Source organism: Microcaecilia unicolor, chromosome 2 (genome assembly GCF_901765095.1).
Source record: "Microcaecilia unicolor chromosome 2, aMicUni1.1, whole genome shotgun sequence".
Taxonomy (NCBI): Eukaryota; Metazoa; Chordata; class Amphibia; order Gymnophiona; family Siphonopidae; genus Microcaecilia; species Microcaecilia unicolor.
This window is the reverse complement of record NC_044032.1, coordinates 115,653,778-115,673,573: the sequence shown is the minus strand read 5'-3', so window position 1 is coordinate 115,673,573 and position 19,796 is coordinate 115,653,778. Positions and strand designations below refer to the sequence as shown.

General features: G+C 47.3%; 1 protein-coding gene across 1 annotated transcript in view; it reads right to left on the bottom strand.

Moving 5' to 3' along the window:
• The window catches only part of LOC115463050 (arylsulfatase B-like), a 188,165-nt gene that overhangs the window by 66,059 nt on the left and 102,310 nt on the right, over positions 1-19,796 (bottom strand). The window contains exon 5 of the mRNA XM_030193236.1: positions 7,845-8,085. Coding sequence (XP_030049096.1) covers positions 7,845-8,085 — 241 coding nt within the window. The remainder of the gene's footprint in view (positions 1-7,844; positions 8,086-19,796) is intronic.

The window sequence follows — 19,796 nt, the reverse complement described above, 5'->3', positions numbered from 1 at the left end:
AAGGCTGGATTGGCTTTGACAGCAACTCCAGTAGTTGGGAAGTAGGGCCGGTGCCAGGCGGACTTCTATGGTCCGTGCCCAAAATTGGCAAGGAGAGACAAAGATTAAGTACACCAGTGTTAAATCATGAAGAAGTACAACCTGTGTAGACCAGTGGCATACCGAGGGTGGGACAGAGGGGTAAGACCTTCCCGGGTGCATGCTGCAGGACGGGTGCAGGGAGCAGCCACGCAGCTGTTGGTTCCGCCGGTTCCCTGCTCCCTCTGCTGTTACTTCCTGTTCCGGGGCAGAGGGAGCAGGGAACCAGCGGAGCCGACAGCTGAGCGGCTGCTCCCAGCACTCCTGCAGGTAAGAAGAATGCACCGGGGGGGGGACGCTGAACCCAGGGGAGTGTCGTGCTGCACTCAGGGGGGGGTGTTGTGCTGCACCTGGAGGGGGGACAGATGAAGCTGCACCCAGGGAAGGGGGGTACGCAGCAGCGAAACGCCCCGGGTGGCAGCCGACTATGTTACTATGAAAATCTTCCTTATGATAAAAATCTAAAGAGTTTAGGGCTCTTCAACATGGACAGGAGACAGCTGAGGAAGACATGATAGAGGTATATAAAATTATGAGTGAGGTGGAATGGGTAAGTGTGACTTGGGTTATTTAACTCTTATAAAAAGTACAGTCTAGGAGAGATACTATGGAGTTAGTAAGTAGTAAATTTAAAAGAAATCAGAGAAAATATTTTTTCATTCAATGTATAATTAAGCTGCGGAATTTGCTGCTAGAGGATATGTTAAAAGCAGTTAGCATAGATGAGTTTAAAAAAGGTTTGGACAAGTTCCTGGAGGAAAAGTTCATAACTTATTAAGGTAGGCTTGAGGTGGGCAATGACTTGCCCCCAAGGATAAGCTGCATGGAATCTAGCTATTTTGCGGGATCCTGTCAAGTACTCAAGACCTAGATCGGCCGCTGCTGATAGCAGGTTACTGTGCTTGATGGACCTTTGGTCTGACCCTTAGGGCATTTTGTTTGTCCCTGTTATGACCCGGTAGTAGTGAGCCCCTGTGCCCCGACTGAGCACGGCAGAGATGGAGTGACACCGCACTCGGTCAGGCAGCCAGACAACCCCTAGCTTCACCTGGGAAGTGACCACCATTCACCAGGGGCTGAGCTCCCAGCTGCAGGTGGCCACCAGGACTTCTGGAACCGGCGGGGCTGCACAGCCGCTGACCAGGCTGGCAGGAAACAGACAGTCCAGAACTAGTACTCCAACAGGCAAAGAATAGTCAAAACCAGTCCAGGGTCAAGGCAGGCAGCAAACAAGCAATATCCGAGAAAACTAGCCAGGGTCCGGTACACAGGAAAACAGGAACAGAAGTTAGTCGGCGAACAGCACTCCGACAGCAATTCCTCAGAACAATTGAGGCCGAAGCAACAAAGGACTGGAGGCAGGGCTTTAAATAGAGCAGGAATCAATCCTAAACATGTGCAGCTGAACCACGATGGCTGCCCCCATCAGCAGAGAAACCCAATGCCCAAATATGGGCTTCCTTCCTGCAGCCGGCCAACCCCAAGATGGCTGCCACAAGCTAAGATGCCCATCCCAAGATGGCCGACCTAGCCTGGAGAAACACCACCAAGATAGCCGATTAGCTCTGCTGAACCGGCCGCGCAGGCCTGGAACCAGGTGAGGAACATAACAGTATCTCCTCTGAAAGCCTCCCTCTTCTCGGCCCGGGACGATTAGGATGAAGAGAGTGATACTCACGAACCAGATCAGGAGCATGGACATGGTTGCTGGTTTCCAGGAGTTATCTTCTGGTCCGAAATGTTTCCAGGATAGTAGGTAAAACAACCTTCCTCCTCGTAGCTTAGATTCAAGGATTCGGTCTACCTCGTACTCAGGATCGGGATTCACTGGCACTACCACCTTCTTGGATTCCGGATACCACTTGGACCTGCGGAAAGGTTTTAAGAGAGACACATGGAAGGCATCATGCACCCTCAGCTGCCCGAGTAGATGCAACTGGTACGTCACCGCTCCGATCCTGGAGCGTACCGCAAAAGGACCGATGAACCGAGGGGCAAACTCGAGAGATGGGAGCCACAGCCTCAGATACCGGGTGCTTAGCCAAACCTTCTCTCCTGGCTGGAACATGGGAGCAGCCTGTCTTCTGCGGTCGTACGTCTCCTTGGCCTTGACGGCCGTCTGACGTTGTGCCTGGACCTTGTTCCAAGCCTCCTGAAGTATGCGAACCATGGGCTGTACCAGAGGTGAGACCTCAGCAGGAGAAATTGACGGAGGTAGGCGTGGATGACGCCCAAACATGAGATGGAAAGGTGTAGTGCGAGAGGCAGAGTGCAGGCTGTTATAGGCGAATTCCACCCAGGGTAGCAGCGTGGACCAGTCATCCTGGCGCTGATTAGAGTAGGCCTGGAGGAACGCCTTCACTGTCTGGTTGACCCGCTCCACCATACCATTAGTTTGCGGGTAGTATGCCGATGAGAAAAGGGTGGTTACCCCAAAAGCCGAACACAAGGCCCTCCAAACCGAGAGGTGAATTGGGAACCCCAGTCACTTATTATCCTTTTAGGTAGTCCATGGAGTCTGAAGATATGGGTGATGATACTGGAGGTGAGGCTGGCTGCTGTGGGCAAGGACTTCATGGAAACGAAGTGAGCCATTCTGGAGAATCGGTCAATTACCAAGCAAATGATTGGTGTTGCCCTGGGAGACCGGTAGAGCAGTGATGAAATCCATAGACGGATCCTCCCAGGGCTGCTGCGGTACTGGCATGGGCTGCATCAAACCCCATGGTTTCTGATGTGAACTCTTCGTCCGGGCGCACACCGGACAGGTAGACACATACTGTAACACATCCTGCGCCATCCGAGGCCACCAGTACGACCGGGCGATCAGATGGAGGGTCTTATGGAACCCAAAGTGTCCCACAAATCCGGAAGCATGCCCCCACTGCAACACCTTCCTGCGGAGCCCCATGGGCACTGCTCTCCGGCACTGGCCCCGGCAGGCCGTATTTAACATGGGGTAAGGCTCCTCCTGGTCCCTGGGAGTCTCAAAGCTGCAAGACAGGGCATCAGCCTGGATGTTCTTCTCTCCTGGCCTGAATATCAGACAGAAGTCGAACCTCACAAAAAACAGAGACCACCGGGCCTGGCGAGGGTTTAGTCTGGTAGCATTCTGAAGATACAGTAAGGTCTTGTGGTCAGTGATTACTGTGACCGGATGTGCGGCCCCCTCCAACAAGTAGCGCCATTCTTCAAAAGTCAACTTGAGTGCCAGCAGCTCCCGATCCCCCACCGTATAATTCCGCTCCACGGGGGTAAACTTGCGGGAGAAGAAGAAACAAGGATGCTTCTTACCGGCAGCAGACGTCTGGGAGAGCACGGCCCCTACCTCCAAGGCTGAAGCATCAACTTCTACTAGGAAGGTCTGAGTAGGATCTGGACTGCGGAGGACCGGCGCTGAAAGGAATGCCTTCTTCAGAGTAGAAAAAGCAGCCACCGCCTCTGGCGGCCAGTTCTTGACATCCGCTTCCTTCCTAGTGAGAGCCGTAAGGGGATCCGTGATAAGGGAATAATTCTGGATAAACTGCCGGTAGTAGTTGGCGAACCCCAGGAACCTCTGCAAAGCTCGCAGACTCTGGGGTACCGGCCAGTCCTGGATCGTGGTCAACTTCCCGGGATCCATCTGCAAACTGGTGGAGGATACCACATATCCCAGGAACGGAAGACTCTGCTGGTGGAAAGCACACTTCTCCAACTTAGCATATAAGCGATGCTCCCGGAGTCGCTGAAGCACAATGCGGACATCTGACACATGCTGGGGCAGTGAGGCAGAGAAAATCAGGATGTCATCCAAATACACTATGACAGACGTGTACAATAGATCCTGAAAAATGAAGTTCACGAAATTCTGGAACACCGCAGGGGCATTGCAGAGTCCAAACGGCAAGACTCGGTATTCAAAGTGCCCCTCGTGAGTGTTAAAAGCCGTCTTCCACTCATCCCCCTCACGGATCTGCACCGGATTGTAGGCCCCATGCAAATCCAGTTTGGTGAAAATCTGGGCTCCTTGAAGGCGGTCAAACAACTCTGGAATGAGTGGAAGCGGATACCGGTTCTTAACGGTGATCTTGTTCAGGCCCAGATAGTCTATGCAGGGGCGAAGGGACCCGTCCTTCTTGGACACAAAGAAGAACCCGGCCCCTGCAGGAGAAGTAGAGGGCCAGATAAACCCCTTGATGAGATTTTCCCGAATGTACTCCCTCATAACATGGGACTCCTCCCGAGATAACGTGTACAGACGCCCTCGAGGTGGCTCCGTACCTGGCAGGAGATCAATAGCACAGTCAAACGACCGGTGCGGGGGTAATGTATCCGCTGCACAGGCGCTGAACACATCCTGGAAGTCCTGATAGTCATGGGGTAAACCACACAACCCCTTCTGCGGGGTCTGCAGTGACACAGGGGAGAGTGGCATAGGGGCTTTGACGTGCGGGAGGCAGTGTTCAAAGCATCGGGAACCCCACTGCCCAATCTCACCAGTGGTCCAGTCAATTACAGGAGCGTGCAGCCGGAGGCCAGGGTAGTCCCAGAATCACTGGAAAATTGCTCGGGCAAGCACCAGAAACTGGATCTTCTCCCGATGCAGTGCCCCCACCTGAAGATGGATAGCTGTGGTAACCTGCGAAATAGTCCGGGGAAGACTGTCCCCCTGGATGGAGGTGACCCGGAGCACCGGCTGACAGGATAACGTGGAACTTCCCAGCTGGGACAGGAACTCTGCGTCAATGAAGTTCCCTCCGGCCCCGGAGTCCAACAAGGCTCTAGTCTGAACTCGACGTTCTCCGTCTTGGAGCAGAACCAGGACTGAGAGCAAATTGTCCGGAAGGGAGGCCAACCAGCCCAGAGCCACTCCCTTCATGGGGCTCGGGCCGGAGCGTTTCCCGACCCCTTAGGCTTGTTTGGGTAACTGCCTGAGAAATGGCTGGCCTCCCCACAATATAAGCACAGATGATTTCGGAGTCGATGATTTCTTTCTTCCCTGGACAGGCGATGTCGGCCCATTACCATGGGTTCCTTCTGGATTCCTTCCGAATCCTCCTCGTGGAATTCACGCGCCTCTGGATGACGAGACGGACCTCTGGATCTCTGCCCTGACCGCGACATGCCCCTTTCCAGGGCTCGCTCCTGGTACCGGATGTCAATCTTTGTGCAGAGAGCAATAAGGCCGTCCAATGTGGCCGGAATCTCTCGGCCAGCCAGCTCATCCTTGATTCGCCCGTCCAGTCCTTGCCAGAAGATGGCCATCAATGCCTCCTGGTTCCACCGGAGCTCCGCGGCCAGCGTGCGGAACCGGATGGCGTACGCCCCGACCGACCTGGAGCCCTGCTGAATCCGCAGCAGTTCTCCCGAGGCAGATGGTCGGCCAGGAACGTCGAACACCATCCTGAACTGCCGCAAGAACTCCTCCAGGTTAATCAGAATCGGACTCCGCTGTTCCCACAACGGAGACGCCCAAGCCAATGCGGCCCCGGACAACAGGGAAATAATATAAGTTACTTTAATTCTGTCAGATGGAAAAGCCTCCAGCTCTAATTCAAACAAGATCTGACATTGATTAAGGAATCCCTTGCAGGCTGCCGGGGTCCCATCAAAACGTGGTGGCTCTGGGAGACGCAGACGTGCGGTGGAAGCCTCCGCTCTACATCCTGGCGGACCTGTAGCGGCCTGCTGCTTGGCTGCTGGAAGTTGATTGCAGATGTTCTGCAGCACACTGGAGAATCGTGCTATTTGTGCTTGCTGCTCCTGTACCGCTTGAGACAGCTTGGGAAGCTCGGAACCGTCTGGCGAGCTCATGGCTTCGGCCTACTGTTATGACCCTGTAGTAGTGAGCCCCTGTGCCCCGAATGAGCACGGCACAGATGGAGTGACACCGCACTCAGGCAGACAACCCCTAGCTTCACCTGGGAAGCGACCACCGTTCACCAGGAGTTGAGCTCCCAGCTGCAGGTGGCCACCAGGACTTCTGGAACTGGCGGGGTTGCACAGCCGCTGACCAGGCTGGCAGGAAACAGACACAGTCCATAACTAGTACTCCAACAGGCAAAGAATAGTCAAAACCAGTCCAGGGTCAAGGCAGGCAGCAAACAAGCAATATCTGAGAAAACTAGCCAGGGTCTGGTACACAGGAAAACAGGAACAGAAGTTAGTCGGCGAACAGCACTCCGACAGCAACTCCTCAGAACAATTGAGGCCGAAGCAACAAAGGACTGGAGGCAGGGCTTTAAATAGAGCAGGACTCAATCCTAAACATGTGCAGCTGAACCAAGATGGCTGCCCCCATCAGCAGAGAAACCCAACGTCCAAATATGGGCTTCCTTCCTGCAGCCGGCCAACCCCAAGATGGCTGCCACAAGCTAAGATGCCCATCCCAAGATGGCCGACCTAGCCTGAAGAACCACCACCAAGATAGCCGATTAGCTCTGCTGAACCAGCCGCGCAGGCCTGGAACCAGGTCAGGAACGTAACAGTCCCCAATAACAGCCCATAAAACCCAATTTGTTAGGCTACAAAGTAACCAGAGTTCCACATCTGGAATTGTAAAATCTCTACAGTTTTTCCACTGGGAGCCTGGATGACCATTCTCCCTTTTAACAAATTCTGTCTTCCATTTTGCAAAAAAAAAAAAAACCAAAAAAAAACAAATAAAACCTCTGCAATAGAGTATTTTAACAGTTCATTGCAAGGTAATCAGAAACTCAGATCTTCACCAAGAAAAATACACAAATGCTTTGCTCATATTAAACGCTGCAAATACAAATGACTTCTATATATTACTGTAACATAATATTTAATTAACTTCCATTATGCACCAGTTTCTACTGAAATTTATTTGCACTAGGTAAGAGCCTACCTTTAAAGGGGCTCTATATTCAAAAGAACTATTTTATGTTTAAATCATTTTTATTTGAAACATAGCAATAACAAAGTCCGCAGCATGTGTTTACAGATTTGTTAAAATACAACTTCAATTCTTAACAATCTCACATACCTTGAGTTATTTCGTTTTATTCCCATGCCTCCCTCCCTTATCTCCTATTCAATGTTTCGTCAACTGAGACAACATAACAATCGACAAATAATAACATATCACATTTTCTGTCTCCATTCCTAAATCTTCATACCTGCCCTTCCCCCGCCCTTTCCAAAAGAACTATTTTAACTAGTGTGGCCAGTCAAAAATGACAAGGGCAAAACTACATATATATGCATACATTCACTTCCTCAAACACTCTCTGTCCCCATTCCCACTCCCCCTCCGTATTTTATCAAACCTCCTCATATACCCACAGTCTAGCCACATAGTGACAGATTAGTAAATATTAATATTTTTGGCTTGAAACTGGTAGATCATAAATGCATTTATAAATATAATGCAAAACTAAAAACAAAGTAGAACAGCTAGTTCTATTAGCTTAATGGTTCAAGAGTGGAGGAGTGGCCTAGTGGTTAGGATGGTGGACTTTGGTCCTGGGGAACTGAGGAACTGAGTTCGATTCCCACTTCAGGCACAGGCAGCTCCTTGTGACTCTGGGCAAGTCACTTAACCCTAGGGTTACCATATGGCTCCAGAAAAAGGACAGATTGAGCCAGCTGGGTTTTACTTCCATTGCTTTCCAAGCAATGGAAGTAAAACCCGGCTGGCTCAATTACTTCCATCCCTCCATTGCCCCATGTAAGCCGCATTGAGCCTGCCATGAGTGGGAAAGCGAGGGGTACAAATGTCAAAAAACAAAAAAACCCCACAAAAACAAATATATAACAGTTACCTGATAGTTTTCCACACATTGAAGCCATCCAGGGGCTTGGTGCCATTAATCACTCCCCCAGCGAGATACACCAGAGTAGGTAGCCAATCGGATATGTGCATCAGTTCTCGACTAACTCCTTTCTGTTTCAGTAAAGGACTTGCGACAAAGCCTACCCCTCTTACTCCTCCTTCCCACAGAGTCCATTTTCTTCCTCTTAGTGGCCAGTTGTTTGCACCTTCCAGAGTTTGACCTCCATTATCTAAAAAACACATAACATTTTACTCAATAAATGCTTCATTAAGCAGATCAATAAATGTGCTCATAGGTATGCACTTATCATTTCCAATTCATTCTTATGCAAATTAGTTTCACATCCTGTCCTAGGATCCAAAATATACCAAGTTCTGGTTTTAAATTCTTCAGCGATACGTCGTAGAAGGACAAGGCAGGTGGTCTACTATTTGCAAGACAAATTGTATGCTATGAATACATTCTCATGAATAATTCAGTTTGATGTTGTTTTACAAGCTTGTATGTGGATTTCTTATTTTAATTGCAACATCTTTTTGAGCTCTTTACTGGGAAGGCATGTAATCGGGCCAATATTCAGCTGGCGGCAGTCAGTGTTTTTTTAAACGCTTACCGTGGCTGGCTAAATTAGCCCAGATATTCAGTGCCAGGCTATGCGCAGGTACCAACACTGAATATCTGGTGCTAAGTTCAGTGGGACTGGCCAGTGGAGCTTATGAGGGTCCCAGCCCATGTTTAGCTGGGCCCAGCATCTGTCAGTCACAAGGGAAAATCTGCCAGGACCTGCCTAGTTACAAAACCTGTAGAAGGCCCTCACAATCCACCTGCCTGCCTGCCCCGCCCCCCTCCTCAACACAGGAACTCACAATCCCCACCCCATCCCCAAATCGCTCAACTCCTCCCCCTCATCCTTCTAATATGCAGGATAGGCCTCCTCGGGCCTAACTGCATATCTCTGGTGGACCAGTGGGTGGTGAGGGAAGGTGAGAAGGCCACTTGCTCCTGCGACTAACTGTTGCAATATGATTGCCACAACTTGTAGCAGCAGCCTTGCAGTACTTGTCCTGAATTCACCTGCTTAGCTATGTGGGTTTATATTTGGTGCATATTGTCATTAGATTTTGCATTACTGTTGATGTAGACACATATATTAGTCTGTAAGCCAATTATTTTTGAGCAGGAATTTAAGACTATTTTGGGATGATAAACTACTTAGAAATTAGCCTACCTGTGGAGTTATGTCAGCTGTCACTCTGAGTGTGGTGCAAAGTCAGCTACTGTAAAAGTACCATGGTTTTTACTTTGTTTTTGTTAGCTGTGGTCCATGTATGTAGAGGCTATTTTGCTTGGAGGTAAAATACAGTCTTCATTATTTAAATTATTATATTCTGGCTTGGATACTGCAGGTTTAGCAGAGGGTGCAGACTGCTAGCTCTGACAATCCCCAGCGGCTCTCACTGGTTCACATTCATACAACCAAACTCGAATTTTTGCTTTTGACTTCAAACTAACCCAGGTGATAAATTTCAGCTGCAGTTTTGATTTTGGCTTTGGCTGAAAGCTTTCAGCCAGTTTCTCTGCATTTTCAGTTTTGGGAAGGAAAAGGAAATTTTGTTCCACAGGTGCTTGTGACCTGGATTGGCAACTGTTGGAAGTAGGTAGGCTAGATGGTACGTATTTACTATTTATTTTTAGCATTCCTTTCTTTTAATTGATTTTATTGTAAACTGCCCTGTTTTGTTTTCAGGAAAGGCGGTATATTAAATTATTAATAAATCATAATATATGGTTTATACGATGCACAAGAAAAAAAACCCCAACAGAACACCAACACAAGGAAACAGAACGAAAACTACATGCCGGGGAATTGTCCACTTTGGGGAAAAGTCCTTGGAGGTAATTGTCCAGGTGAGAATTGGTGAGCAAGAACTGTCTGGATAGCAACTAACCTGCTACACCATATAGGCACCATCTGGGCACCCATATATTGACGCACCTTTATAGAATTACTTCCCTCCCAAAATGACTAGAAGTGAACTTTGCAAAAGCATGCATACATTTAACTGCGCTGAGGGAGGCCATTTTTAAGACATCTGAATTATACAAGTAAAATGCTTTTACCTGCATAAATCTCTTCGAAAATTGCCCTCTTTAGATCTTGATAGGCTAAATCAATTGCATCAGTTTTTCCAATGAATGATTGAACAGTTAATGCAATGAATCAATGAGGCTGCCTTCAGTCAACAGAGGAACCTTTAGCTGCCATGCCCCCCTTGTAACCTTTAGTTTAAAGGGTTACCAATGGGAATGCAAGCAGCTCCCCACCACTGTTGGAGAATTCCCATCTCTGTAATTCTGGACACGTGTTCCAAGGATCACTGATAAAATCTAAACAGTTCAAAATCCATCCAGACTACAGCTGGCATGCTCATTCATGTTACTTTACAGATTGACATTTACTGGGGTGTGAATTCAGTTGTTTCCATATGAAATGAGCTGCTGCTGCTGCTACTGCTATTACCATTTATCATTTCCATAGCACTACACAGTACCAAGCTGCATAAACATTGTATCTGCCCATTAGTCCCCAGTCAGACCACAGAAAACTACTAGCTCAGAAATATTGGTGATTGGCACATTTTGTCTGTTTCCTCAAAGGCAGGAATGTTTATTTTTGTTACATTTGTACCCCGCGCTTTCCCACTCATGGCAGGCTATGGAGGGTTAACTGACTTGCCCAGAGTCACAAGGGAGCTGCCTGTGCAGGGAATTGAACTCAGTTCCCCAGGACCAAAGTCCACCACCCTAACCACTAGGCCACTCCTCCACTCAGAAACAAGTTTGTCTGATTTACTTATGATAAGAATATAAAAAAAAAAAAACGTCTTGACCTGATCACTTTAATCCAAACTACACATTTCAAATGAAATCTTGAGATGTGATACTGGCAACAAACAGGAATAACTACAATATTTTCTCTTGTTTTTCTTCCTCTAATTTCCTCTGTGCCTAGTTATTTTTCTCCCTGGAATTCAGTTGCAAGAGGCACTTTTCCTGTTCCATTTCCTGACTAAATTGCCAGCATGAAAAATTCTTTTTACAATAAAAGGAAGTCCTGAGATGTGATAGAAACAATTTTTTCCGCCAGCAATGATTTTAGTTAAAAGAAAACCTAATTATAGCATGCATCTTAGTTAATTCAGTCATAACAAACTAAAAACAATGTTAAAAAAAAAGTAGCTCCTTGTCTGGTTACCTATTATAGACAAGGGACTCACTTAAACCTAGGTCCAAATTCCATTAACTGTTTGCAAAACCTGGTGTGGATCTTCTGATGGGGAGGGGTGTGTGTGTATGTTTGGAGAGGAAGGATTCTCTACATCAGGGTCCAAGAGATACTATTAAATTTCAAGGAGATTTTTAATTTGTAACATCCTTATCTGTCTCAAGGAGACTCCTGAGACAGATCAGGATGTTACAAATTAAAAATCCTTACTGCATAAATATAATCCAAAACCAACAATCACCGATAATAAACCACGCTACAGCTTCACAACATACAGAACAGACACATGTAGAGCAGGGTTCTCATCCTCTCTTCCACACACTTCTAGGTACAGTGGCTAAGTGTCTGGATTTGAGCCAGATAGTCCTGCTCTCCTCCTCCCCCCGCATCTGAGAGCAGGGCCACCGAGAAACTGAGCCAGGCCTGGGGCAGGGGCGCTGCCCCCCCCGGATTGCCATCACCACCCCTCCTCAGATCGTCGCTGCTGCCGCCTCTCTCCCCACAGGATCGCTGCTGACAACCTTGGGGCTGCGGGGATCCCGAGGCCCCACCAGTGGATGACTCCAATGCTGCTCTTCACGCCACGCCTGCCCTGTCCCTGCAGCTGCTTTTTTCTCTTGTCGCGCATGCTGAGTTTCAACCAAGCATGCGCCTGATGGGAAAAGCAGCTGCTGTAGAGGCGAGTGCAGCGCTGGAGGGGGGCCTGGTGCCGGAGTTTTCTCTCTCCTGCTCCCATCGGGATGGGATCACTGGGGCCCATCAGGAGCAGGAGAGAGAGACCCAGGTGCCGGACCCACTTTGGAGGCCGGGCCCGGGGAATTTTGCACCCCTGCCCCCCTCTTGGCGGCCCTGTCTGAGAGCTCAGCTTCCCTACCACTCTGTCTGGCAAAATGATGCCTGTTAGGCAGTATGTCTTGAGGCATGCATATTGCATCTCCTATCATGCATGACCCATGAGATCCCTTGACACTGCTGCCTTCAATTGGCCCCACACTGCGCCTGCATCATAAGCATGTCCAAACCTTGCTGCAGACATGTTCCTGATGCAGATCTTGTGATCAGCACCTAAGTTAGGTGCAGGTATTTAGGCCTGGTTTTAGGTGGTCTAAATGGGTGCACCTAAATTTAAGTCACAAGAATGGCACATGAGCATATTCTACAAACTACTCCTAACTTTAGGTGCAGTTTATAGAATCATGCTAAGCATGTGATTTTTCAGAATCGATTTTCAAAGCACCATTTAGAGAATTTGGCCCATAGTGCATATACACAGGGAAAATAGGGGTACATTTTTAGTAAGGTTCCTAATTTATGTTCATACTCATTTGCAAAGAAAGGAGATTTTCAAACACAGCGTACAGGCAGTGAGGGTTACTATTGCGCGCTTAGGAGCAATTTTACTAAAGCTTAGCGCAGGCTAAATGCTAAGAAGCCCATAGGTATAATATGGCTTCTTAGCATTTAGTGCATGCTAAGCTTTAGAAAAAGGGCCCCTAATGCCATTAATACTCTAGCATAACGAGGGTGGGGGTGGACCGCCCCGGGTGCAGGCAGCAAGGTGGTGTGTGGAGCAGGCGCATAACTGTTGGCTTTGCCGGTCCCCTGCTCTCTCTGATGTCAACTTCTTGTTTCGGGGCAGGGGACCAGCAGAGCCAAAAGCCACACACACCCTTGCTCGGAAGAGGGGGTAATACGCCTGGGGGGGGGGGGTGCTCCGCCCTGGGTGGCATCTAAGGTATGTACAAAGCTGCATTAAGGGAAAATTAGGTTCTTACCTTGGTAATTTTCTTTTCTTTAGTCATAGCAGTAGAATCCATTACGAATGGGTTGTGTCCACCTACCAGCAGGGGGAGATAGAGAGCACTGAAAACCATAGTGCCTCTTGGCCAGCTAGCTCCATCTGCCTCTCAGTATTTGAAGCTTCCAAAGCAGTGTTACACCGCAAAGTAGAATAACATGAACTTTCCTCACAGCGAACAAACGCCCCAGAACAGGAGCAGTAATTCAAAGGAAGGACGAACTCAACCTCCTGTAACAGAATAGAAATCCTGAAGACTGTTTTCCAACTTCTCCCAATGAGGGAACATATCTACAGGAAAAACTGAACCCAAAACAGCATCAATCAATCAATCAATCAGGGCGTGCTCATGGATTTATCTGCTATGACTAAAGGAAAGAAAATTACCAAGGTAAGAACCTAATTATCCCTTCCTTGTAATCAAGCAGATGAATCCATTACGAATGGGATGTACCAAAGCAATCCCTAGATAGGGTGGGAACAGGCCACACCACGTGTCAGCACTTGTGCTCCAAAATGCACATCCCTCCTTGCAGCCACATCCAGCCTGCAATGTCGGGCAAATGAGAGCTTAGAAGCCCATGTCGCTGCACTGCATATCTCTTGAAGAGAGAGTGCTCCAGTTTCAGCCCAAGAAGAGGAAATCGCTTTTGAGGAATGTGCCTTAAAGGCTTCAGGCGGAGGCCGGCCAGACAGCAGATATGCTGAAAAAATAGCTTCTTTGAGACAACGAGCCAGAGTAGCTTTAGATGCTGGAGACCCTCTGCGAGGACCTGACAACAAAACAAAAAGGTGATCAGAAGTCCTAAAAGCATTTGACATGCGCAGATACTGCAACAGAGCCCTTCGCACATCTAGAAGGTGCAATTGCCCAAAGGATTCCGGAAACTCCTCTCTAGAAAAAGAGGGCAGGAAAATAGGCTGGTTTAGGTGAAACGCTGAAATCACCTTAGGCAGGAAGGAAGGCACAGTCCGTACCATAACTATGGACTCTGAGAATTGCAGAAATGGGTCTCGACAGGACAGCGCCTGGAGCTCAGACACCCATCTCGCCGATGTAATGGCCACCAAAAAGACCGTCTTTAGGGTCACATCCTTCTCCGAAGCTCGCCTAAGCGGCTTGAAGGGCGAACACTGAAGGGCCTTTAAAACTAACCACAGGTTCCAGGCCGGACACGGAGTCCGTACGGGAGGACAGAGCCAAAGCACCCCTCTAAGAAACCGTGCCACATCCAGATAAGCAGCTAGGGAGAGGCCAGCCACCTTCCCCCGAAAACATGCTAAGGCTGCCACTTGAACACGCAGGGAATTATAGGCCATGCCTTTTTGTAAACCATCCTGCAAAAAGTCAAGTATCGGCGAGACAGAAGCCCGCATGGGTGTAATCGCTTTAGCAGCACACCAAGCCCCAAACTGGCGCCAAATCCGAGCATAGGCAACGGAAGTGGAACGCTTGCGGGCCTGAAGGAGAGTGGAGATGACTTTGTTGGAATAGCCCTTGTCTCTCAATTGCGCCCTCTCAATAGCCATGCCGTAAGACCAAAGCGGCAGGCGTCCTCCATGATTACCGGCCCCTGTGACAACAGGTTCGGTACCAGAGGCAAAGGCAGGGGAGCCTCCATCAGCATCCGCCAGAGGTCCGCATACCATGGCCACCTGGGCCAATCCGGGGCAATGAGAACCACCTCTCCTTGATAAAGCCGAATCCGCAGGAGTACTTGCCCTATCAAGGGCCAAGGAGGGAACACACACAGGAGGCCCGGAGGCCAGGGTTGAGCCAAGGCATCCAACCCCGCCGAGCGAGGATCTCTCCGTCTGCTGTAAAAGCACGGGACTTTGGCATTTGCGCTTGACGCCATAAGATCTGCTACGGGCGTCCCCCATTTGGCACAGATCTGAAGGAACACTTCATCTGCCAGTTCCCACTCCGCTGGGTCGATTTGATGCCTGCTTAGATAATCGGCTTGCACGTTGCTCTGACCTGCAATGTGAGCTGCTGACAGAAACTACAGATGTAGCTCGGCCCAGTGGCAAATCTGCGCGGGCTGCGTGGCCAGTGCTCTGCACTGAGTGCCGCCTTGTCGATTTATGTAGGCCACTGCTGTCGTATTGTCCGACAGAACTCTGACAGCCAGTCCCTCAGGGTTGAGTGAAAGGCCAGAAGCGCCCAGAATATCGCTTTCAACTCCAAGCGATTGATGGACCACTCCGACTCCACGGGTGTCCAGAGACCCTGGGCATGCCTTCCCTGGCAATGTTGCTGCCTGAGAGCCACCACTCCATACTGAGCTGGGACGCAGGGAGCCACGTGAGTCTGCGCTGGTAATCTTGAGATATTGGAGACCATCGTTGAAACAGGGAACACTGCAGAGGTCTCAGGTGCGCTCTCGCCCATGGCACCACTTCCAAGGTAGCCGTCATCGACCCCCAACAGCTGGACTAAGTCCCCGCCTCTCAACCACCAGCTCTGGTACAGACCCTTGAATATTGTGTTCAATTCTGGTCGTCACATCTCAAGAAAGATACAGTAGAATTGGAGAAGGTGCAGCGAAGGGCGACTAAAATAATAGCAGGGATGGGATGACTTCCCTATGAAGGAAGACTAAGGAGGCAGGGGCTTTTCAGTTTGGAGAAGAGATGGCTGAGGGGAGACATGATAGAGGCATATAAAATAATGAGTGGAGTGGAACAGGTGGATGTGAAGCGTCTGTTCACGCTTTCCAAAAATACTAGGACTAGGGGGCATGCGATAAAACTACATTGTAGTAAATTTAAAACAAATCGGAGAAAAAAAAATTTCTTCACCCAACGTATAATTAAACTCTGGAATTCGTTGCCGGAGAACGTGGTGAGGCCGGTTAGCTTGGCAGAGTTTAAAAAGGGGTTAGATGGTTTCCTAAAGGACAAGTCCATAAACCACTACTAAATAGGAAAAATCCACAATTCTGGGAATAACATGTATAGAATGTTTGTACGTTTGGGAAACTTGCCAGGTGCCCTTGGCCTGGATTGGCTGCTGTCATGGACAGGATGCTGAGCTCGATGGACCCTTGGTCTTTTCCCAGTGTGGCATTACTTCTGTACTTATGAACTGAATTAGAAAGTGTTTGAACAAAAGACAAGGGACGGTGGTAAATGAAATTCACTTGGAGGAAAGAAAGGTAAGTAGTGGAGTGCCTCAAGGATCTGTCCTGGGATTAATTTTGTTCAACATCTTTATGTGATATCGCCAAAGAATAGAAGAGAAAATTTGCCTTTTTGCAAATAACACAAAGATTTCTAACAAAATGGACAGTTGAGGAAGTAAACATAAGAAATGATTTCCAAAAATCAGAAAAATGGTCTGTTGGCAGTTAAGATTTCATGTAAAGAAGTGTATAGTAGCCCCCCTCCCAGAGTTTAATTACACGTTGAGTGAAGAAAAATTTTCTCTGATTCTTTTTAAATTTACTACTTTGTAGCTTCAATGCATGCCCCCTAGTCCTAGTATTTTTGGAAAGAGTAAACAGATGCTTCACATCTACCCATTCCACTCCACTCATTATTTTATAGACCTCTATCATATCTCCCCTCAGCCATCTTTTCTCCAAGCTGAAGAGCCCTAGCCGCTTTAGCCTTTCCTCATAGGGAAGTCATCCTATCCCCTTTATCATTTTCGTTGCCCTTCTCTGCACCTTTTCTAATTCCACTATATCTTTTTTGAGATGCGGTGACCAGAATTGAACACAATATTCAAGGTGCGGTCGCATCATTGAGCGATACAGAGGCATTATAACGTCCTCATTTTTGTTTTCCATTCCTTTCCTAATAATACCTAATATTCCCATCTGAGGAGGACATTTTATTGATACATCTAGACTGTTCAGTTGCCTTTGATACTGCAGACAACTCTTTATTGATGAAGGGCTTTGTGAATCCAGTCATTCCATTTAGAAAAAACTTGGCTGATCTTTGACCTTGGCCTGCCACAGGATTCAATCTTAGTGCCCTTTCATTAAAAAGCGATCTTAGAACATGGTTTTACATGTCATCTATATGCCAGTGACATTTATTATTGACTGAGGTGTACACGGATCAGTGTGTGACTTCAAAGTAAGTCAACGTATGTCTTTCTGCTATGGCAAACTGGCTGGAGGCTAATTAATTGTAATTGAATGTCGATAAAATTGAAGCGCTCTGGTTCAGCTGTGGACATAGGGACTTGGGTACTTTAACTTGCATTTGTAGTTGTAAATTATTCAGGTCTTCAGTAGTGAATATGTTGAGTATTTTATTGGAATCAAGATTTATCTTTGAACATACAAGATTCTGGAGTGGTGTGCTCTGCTTTTGCCCCCATGTATCTAATTAGGAGGGTTTGTCCTTTTTTGGATCTTAAAGATCTACGCATTTGTGACATCTAAAATAGATTACTGTAATAATATCTACTGTGGACCTCCACAGGCACAGTTATGGAGGCTACAGCTCCTTCAGAATGTAGCAGCAAAGCTGTTTTTAGGCAAAAATGGAACGATCATATGACCCCCTTTGTTGTTTTCACTTCAACGGTTACTGATTCCGTACAGGATCAAATTTAAGATCATGTCTTTAGTTTTCAGGGCATCAAATTCATAAGGTCCTAGTTATTTGAAGGATAAACTTGTGCCAAATCTTAGGATATCCACTGCTTTTATCCTAGATTTAGCTAATATTGCCCTGATTAAAAACTACTTCTGTTTTCAGAACCATTTTTATTAACAGATAAAAGGCACTGCAATGGGTGCTTCAATGGCCCCAGACCTGGTTAATCTTTATGTAGGCACATTTGAAGATACAACCATCCCTATGTTCAAAAAATTAAACTCTGGCGTCAATGCAGTTTCACCAAGGTTAAATATGATACTGTATGAATTCCATCAGATTTATACTTGGATATCCTTATTAAAAAAACTGATTATGGCTTTTCAACAATAGTTTACACAAGCCAACCAATAGGAACAAATATTTTCACTACAGTAGTTTCCATACTAGAAGCCTCAAGTACAATTTACCATACTGTCAATTTCTGAGGCTCTGCAGGTTATGCTCTGATTTTCAAGAATATGAGACACAAGCAGAAAAACTTAAAGATAAATTCAAAGAAGGAGGTTATACAAGCACAAGTATTCATGAGGGATATCTTAAAGCAAAAGGCCAAATCAGGGAAAGGTATTAAAATGTGAGAAGAAGAGAGACCCAGAAATAGTCTGCACTTTACGCTTTTCAAACTTAGCTCACAATATTCAGATGATTATTAGGAGTAATTGGCACATATTAGAAAATCATGAAAGGTTAACTCACTTTTAAGGTCTAGGGGGTTCTGAATGGCAATGGGGTGGGGGGAAGAAAGGGGGGATTCTGGGGGTGCTGGGAGGAGGATTGGAGGGGCTTCAAATAAAGAAAAATAAGTTATGCAAGTCCTGGACGATATTCAGCTTGGGACCCACAAAACTGTCTTATGTGGGCTTAAGCTGAAAATCAGCCAGGACCCATATAAGCCCCAGCAATCCGTATCCAGGGGTCCTTTTACAAAGCAGTGGTAAGCCCAACGCAGGTTTACTGCTCGCTAAAATGGAAGGTACCGCCAAGCAAACACAGCAGCCTGGCGGCAGTTCCTACCCCCAGCGAACGCCATTTCCAGCACTACAAAAATATTTTTATTTTTGTAGTGCCAGTGTGTACCCAGTAGTAATGGGACAGTGCCACACGCTGCCTGGTTACTGCCGGGGTAGCACGGGAGCCCTTACTGCCACCTCAATGGGTGGCGGTAAGTGCTCCCACCTGAAATGGGCACACGGCAAGTGCTTCACTTGCCGCCTGTGCATTTCTTTTCTTTTTTAACATGCCCCTAAGCACCCCTAAGCGAATTAGCCATGGATAATCGGTGCTGGGGCCTGGAATTTGTACAGCACTGAGTACCTGGGACTAATTTAGCCGGCCATGGCATTTAAAAAAATGCTGACTACTGGTGGCTGAATATCGGTCGGAATATGTATAAGTAACAGCTTTTTCACGCTACTTAATATACAAGTACGTAAATTCACTTCTTACATGTGAAAATAGCTAAACAGCACGAAAGAGTTTTAAAACGTAGTCCTAAGTGTCTCAACAAGATAGGCTGTGCTTATTTATTGGATCTTCTGATACTATGCATGCTGAGTAGAAACTTAAGCTCCATGGTGATGAAACTTGTTTTCACCCCTGATCAGTATAGAATTCTTAGGTCCACATTGCATAAGGACCATTGAACATACAATTCTGTAAGCAACTATTCTATCTTCAAGAGGCATTTAAAGGTAAGTTTTCCCTCCAGGTCTTTTCATGATCTCCTGGTTTGGCTGTCTCTGGATCTTTTAGTTACAACCAAAATCATTTGTGCCAGTGAATGAGAACCGAGATTAGTGAGTCATAGTAAGATTGAAATTTAGGAAAGTGAGCTAGTATTCTAGCTCTTGTTTGACTGTCATCTTATATGAATTGATTAATACAGTGGTTCTGAAACCTGGTCCTGGAGGCACCCCAGCCAGTCAGATTTTCAGGATAGTGACAATGAATATTCATGAGAGAGATCTGCATGTACTGCCTCCACTGCATGCAGATCTATCTCATGAATATTCATTGTGGATATACTAAAAACCTGACTGGCTGGGGTGCCTCCAGGACCAGGTTTCGGAATCACTTGATTAATATGATGTACTATGTTCTTTTATATTGTTTTAACAACTACTAAATCATTTCTATAGCACTACTAGACATATGCAGTGGCAATGTGACTTGCCCAGGGTCTTAAGGAGCTCCAGTGCGAATTAAACCCTGTTCCCCAGGATCTCTGTCTGCT